The sequence below is a fragment of the Nerophis lumbriciformis genome, linkage group LG10 (assembly GCF_033978685.3).
Source record: "Nerophis lumbriciformis linkage group LG10, RoL_Nlum_v2.1, whole genome shotgun sequence".
NCBI lineage: Eukaryota > Metazoa > Chordata > Actinopteri > Syngnathiformes > Syngnathidae > Nerophis > Nerophis lumbriciformis.
In genome coordinates this window covers 50,341,069-50,347,068 of record NC_084557.2, presented here as the reverse complement: position 1 = coordinate 50,347,068, position 6,000 = coordinate 50,341,069, and the positions used below count along the sequence as shown (strand labels likewise).

The following is a 6,000-nucleotide window of genomic DNA, read 5'->3' as shown; positions in this document are numbered from 1 at the left end:
AAAAAGTGCCAAAAAGTCATATACAGGTAAAAGCCAGTAAATTAGAATATTTTGAAAAACTTGATTTATTTCAGTAATTGCATTCAAAAGGTGTAACTTGTACATTATATTTATTCATTGCACACAGACTGATGCATTCAAATGTTTATTTCATTTAATTTTGATGATTTGAAGTGGCAACAAATGAAAATCCAAAATTCCGTGTGTCACAAAATTAGAATATTACTTAAGGCTAATACAAAAAAGGGATTTTTAGAAATGTTGGCCAACTGAAAAGTATGAAAATGAAAAATATGAGCATGTACAATACTCAATACTTGGTTGGAGCTCCTTTTGCCTCAATTACTGCGTTAATGCGGCGTGGCATGGAGTCAATGAGTTTCTGGCACTGCTCAGGTGTTATGAGAGCCCAGGTTGCTCTGATAGTGGCCTTCAACTCTTCTGCGTTTTTGGGTCTGGCATTCTGCATCTTCCTTTTCACAATACCCCACAGATTTTCTATGGGGCTAAGGTCAGGGGAGTTGGCGGGCCAATTTAGGACAGAAATACCATGGTCCGTAAACCAGGCACGGGTAGATTTTGCGCTGTGTGCAGGCGCCAAGTCCTGTTGGAACTTGAAATCTCCATCTCCATAGAGCAGGTCAGCAGCAGGAAGCATGAAGTGCTCTAAAACTTGCTGGTAGACGGCTGCGTTGACCCTGGATCTCAGGAAACAGAGTGGACCGACACCAGCAGATGACATGGCACCCCAAACCATCACCCAACCATGCAAATTTTGCATTTCTTTTGGAAATCGAGGTCCCAGAGTCTGGAGGAAGACAAGAGAGGCACAGGATCCACGTTGCCTGAAGTCTAGTGTAAAGTTTCCACCATCAGTGATGGTTTGGAGTGCCATGTCATCTGCTGGTGTCGGTCCACTCTGTTTCCTGAGATCCAGGGTCAACGCAGCCGTCTACCAGCAAGTTTTAGAGCACTTCATGCTTCCTGCTGCTGACCTGCTCTATGGAGATGGAGATTTCAAGTTCCAACAGGACTTGGCGCCTGCACACAGCGCAAAATCTACCCGTGCCTGGTTTACGGACCATGGTATTTCTGTTCTAAATTGGCCCGCCAACTCCCCTGACCTTAGCCCCATAGAAAATCTGTGGGGTATTGTGAAAAGGAAGATGCAGAATGCCAGACCCAAAAACGCAGAAGAGTTGAAGGCCACTATCAGAGCAACCTGGGCTCTCATAACACCTGAGCAGTGCCAGAAACTCATCGACTCCATGCCACGCCGCATTAACGCAGTAATTGAGGCAAAAGGAGCTCCAACCAAGTATTGAGTATTGTACATGCTCATATTTTTCATTTTCATACTTTTCAGTTGGCCAACATTTCTAAAAATCCCTTTTTTGTATTAGCCTTAAGTAATATTCTAATTTTGTGACACACGGAATTTTGGATTTTCATTTGTTGCCACTTCAAATCATCAAAATTAAATGAAATAAACATTTGAATGCATCAGTCTGTGTGCAATGAATGAATATAATGTACAAGTTACACCTTTTGAATGCAATTACTGAAATAAATCAAGTTTTTCAAAATATTCTAATTTACTGGCTTTTACCTGTATGTTCTATAAGAAATATTTTACATTGTTTTTGAACAAACCAATTCAACCCATTTCCAGACATTTAGCCTAAAAGTGGATGTGTTGGTGAGTCGGGTGCAATGGTGAAGGGAGAGTGAGACAATATGGATAATCCTCTTAACGCCTGCAGGTATTAGGTATTATGCTGATCCATTGTGAAGACGTGTCCCGCGTCCTACATAAACCACTTGTGTTCGGACTCACCTCAGCTTCGCTTCTCATTGTGATACATCGCTGACACTTCTTTGGTAAGTTTGCTTTCGTGATTGAAAATTATTTTTGCAAAAATCCTCATCATTTTCTGTCATATCTTTTATGTGAACCAGGGATGTGAAGTGAAACATGCCAAGGAGGTTTGGGGTCGCCCCCAGTCTTTAGCGGAGAGAGCTGGCACGTCCCACTGTCCCTTAATGCATCTTAATCTAATATAGCCTGCAGCATCTTTGGAGGGCCATGCATTGCCTGAGAAGGAAGCGGCTGCAGTTGAGGCGAGTCTTGTTCCTCCTCACTGGCGTCTTCATGTGCATCCTGTACCAGCTGACCATCAGCGCCAGACGCCTAGAGACTTTGCCTCTGCCGCAGTTTAGAGACGCTTTCACCGAGGGCTCGGCCGCTTGGGTGGAGGATGTTGCAGGCGAGAGTGGAGAAAAGAGCTCCATGGTACAATCGGAGGTGAGAAATGAAACGACACCAGAACCTCACCCGGTGACCAGGTCTCCCAACACAACTGATACAGCTGAAACACCACCTGGAGCCACCACTAATAGAACTATTGTGCACTGCATCTTCGTGCCCCCTGACCCCAAGGAGGAGCCCCCCAACACGCCATGGCCTCCTACTGACGCTCCTCACGTTAAGGGAGAGTACCCTGAAGATGTATTCTCAGTGGAGGAGCGCCGGCAAGGCTGGGTGGTCCTCCACATCCTTGGCATGGTCTACATGTTCGTGTCCCTGGCTATCGTGTGCGACGAGTTCTTCGTCCCCGCTTTGGGCGTCATCATAGACAAGTTGGCCATCTCTGATGATGTCGCAGGAGCCACTTTCATGGCGGCGGGAGGTTCTGCCCCCGAGCTTTTCACTTCCTTCATCGGCGTATTCATCGCCCACAGCAACGTGGGTATCGGGACTATCGTGGGCTCGGCGGTTTTCAACATCCTGTTTGTGATCGGGATGTGCGCTTTGTTTTCCCGGGAGGTTCTTTGTCTCACGTGGTGGCCTCTGTTCAGAGATGTTTCTTTCTACATCCTGGACCTCATCTTGCTCATCATCTTCTTCCTGGATAACGTCATCATGTGGTGGGAGAGCATGGCGCTGGTGGCCAGCTACACCTTGTATGTCATCTTTATGAAGTTCAACGCCCAAATAGAACACCTTTTCAAGACCCAGCTTTACAAACACAAGAACATTGTCCGAATTATCACTGAAGAGGAACCTAAGGCGGTAAGTACTTTAACTTTAACAATAATTGGGGCTGAGTGAGAAAATTTAATGTCTCTTAAATAGGGCTGCAGCTAACGATTATTTTTCTATCGATTAATCTATAGATTATTTTTTCGATTAATCGGTTAATCTATAGATCATTTTTTTCGATTAATCTATAGATTATTTTTCCTTTTACCAATTTTTTTTTTTATTTAAAATGAAGAGGAAAAAATAAATGTAGGCCAGTTTTTTCAAAAGGCATGGCTTTTATTTACAAAAAAAAAAGTATGGCCACTCAGTCAACATTGACAACAACATGACAAAATATTCTGTAACAATGTAAACATTTAAAACTTTTAACATTTAACAAAATTAAAAGTAGCTTATTTGCTTTTTAATGTGCAAATATAAAAGTAAACATCCAGTGCAAATCTTAATATTCTGGAATAGTATAAGCATTTCAAAAGTAAAAGTATTGCTTATTTTGCTTTAAAATGTGCAAAAATAAAGATAAACATCCAATACAAAAAAGTGCAAAACGGAAATATTCTGTAACAAGTGTAAACATTTCAACAAAAGTAAAAGTATTGCTTATTTGCTAAAATGTGCAAAAATAAAGCTAAACATCCAATACAAAAAAGTGTACAGTGTAAACATTTCAACAAAAGTAAAAGTATTGCTTATTTTGCTTAATAACACAACAATGATAGTATGATTAAAGTGAAAGTTAATTGTTGGTTTGTACATAGTATATGTAACTGTTAATGTTGTAAAAGGTATTTGCACAACTAATTAACGTTAGCGTTTGTTACACGTCTTGTGCCGTGGGGTTCTTTCAGGACCGACAGACTGAACGCCAGACGGCTTTGCCAGGTTTACAATCTTTTAATTTTACACAAAGTCTTTTCTCTTCCAACTGCGCGGATCGCGCACCTGGGCACGATTGCGGCGTCGCTCCCGGCGCGCCCCGCCTCGCCGCCTCTCCACAGTGCTAAAGAGGAGCGCGTCTTTGTAAACACTGAACAGGCATGCCAAACGCGCCTCTCAGAGCGAAACGGTGCTTTAGTTTATGAATTTACAACGCAGATACAAATGACACATTCATGTTTTTGTGTAATGATGACAACGTATACGCACGCGGACGATTGACTTGTTGATGGTGATGGCAAGAACGCTGTCGGGGGTTTTCTTTTCAAATGTTCGTTCATAGCCGTTGTGCTGCTATGATAGGCCATTTCCGCTCGACACAGTGTGCATACAACAACATTATTAGGCCGTTTATTGAAATACTCCCACACTTTTGACGACTTTTGGCGTGCTTTTTTCCCCTCGCTCGCATCGTCTGCTTTGCGCTCCACCATGACAGTAAAGTAGAGTGACGTAAATATGCGACGCGCCGACGCACAAAAACGGCGTCGACGTATTTACGTAACCGATGACGTCGACTACGTCAACGCGTCGTTCCAGCCTTACTCTTAAACCACATGGTTATGTATCTTCAGCAGGGCTAAATTATTACCTGTTACAATTACAAAAAAAATCATCCTTTTTTATTTATGTCAACCTACAAAACCCAAAACCAGTGAAGTTGTCACGTTGTGTAAATGGTCAATAAAAATAGAATACAACAAATCTTTGTCAACTTATATTCAATTGAATAGACTGCAAAGACAAGATATTTAACGTTTGAACTGGAAAACTTTGTTGTTTTTTGCAAATATTAGCTCATTTGGAATTTGATGCCTGCAACATGCTTCAAAAAAGCTGGCACAAGTGGCAAAAAAGACTGAGAAAGTTCAGGAATGCTCATCAAACACTTATTTGGAACATCCCACAGGTGAACAGGCTAATTGGGAACAGGTGGGTGCCATGATTGGGTATAAAAGCAGCTTCCATGAAATGCTCGGTCATTCACAAACAAGGACGGGGCGAGGGTCACCACTTTGTCAACAAATGCCTGAGCAAATTGTTTAAGAACAACATTTCTCAAGCAGCTATTGCAAGGAATTTAGGGATTTCACCATCTACGCTCCGTAATATCATCAAAAGGTTCAGAGAATCTGGAGAAATCACTGCACGTAACATTTAATGCCCGTGACCTTCGATCCCTCATCAAAAACCGACATCAGTGTGTAAAGGATATCACCACATGGGCTCAGGAACACTTCAGAAAACCACTGTCAGTAACTACAGTTTGTTGCTACATCTGTAAGTGCAAGTTAAAACTCTCCTATGCAAAGCAAAAGCCATTTATCAACAACACCCAGAAACACCGCCAGCTTTGCTAGGTCCGAGCTCATCTAAGATGGACTGATGCAAAGTGTAAAAGTGTTCTGTGGTCTGACGAGTCCACATTTCAAATTGTTTTTCGAAACTGTGGATGTCGTGTCCTCCAGAACAAAGAGGAAAAGAACCATCCGGATTGTTATAGGCGCAAAGTGTAAAAGGCAGCATGTGTGATGGTATGGGGGTGTATTAGTGGCCAAGACATGGGTAACTTACACATCTGTGAAGGCGCCATTAATGCTGAAAGGTACATACAGGTTTTGGAGCAACATATGTTGCCATCCAAACAACGTTACCATGGACGCCCCTGCTTATTTCAGCAAAACAATGCCAAGCCACGTGTTACATCAACGTGGCTTCATAGTAAAAGAGTGCGGGTACTAGACTGGCCTGCCTGTAGTCCAGACCTGTCTCCCATTGAAAATGTGTGGCGCATTATGAAGCCTAAAATAGCACAACGGAGACCCCCGGACTGTTGAACAACTTAAGCTGTACATCAAGCAAGAATGGGAAAGAATTCCACCTGAGAAGCTTCAAAAATGTGTCTCCTCAGTTCCCAAACGTTTACTGAGTGTTGTTAAAAGGAAAGGCCATGTAACACAGTGGTAAAAATGCCCCTGTGCCAACGTTTTTGCAATAAATTCTAAGTTAATGATTAT

The 6,000-nt window shown here is 42.4% G+C and overlaps 1 protein-coding gene across 2 annotated transcripts in view; it reads left to right on the top strand.

The window, feature by feature from the left end:
• Nucleotides 1-1,722: 1,722 nt before the first annotated feature.
• The window catches only part of slc24a1 (solute carrier family 24 member 1), a 30,820-nt gene continuing 26,542 nt past the window's right edge, over nt 1,723-6,000 (top strand). For both annotated transcript variants that reach the window (XM_061969466.2, XM_061969465.2), the window contains exons 1-2: nt 1,723-1,881; nt 1,960-3,073. In XM_061969466.2, coding sequence (XP_061825450.2) covers nt 2,087-3,073 — 987 coding nt within the window. In that variant the 5' untranslated portion in view covers nt 1,723-1,881; nt 1,960-2,086. The remainder of the gene's footprint in view (nt 1,882-1,959; nt 3,074-6,000) is intronic.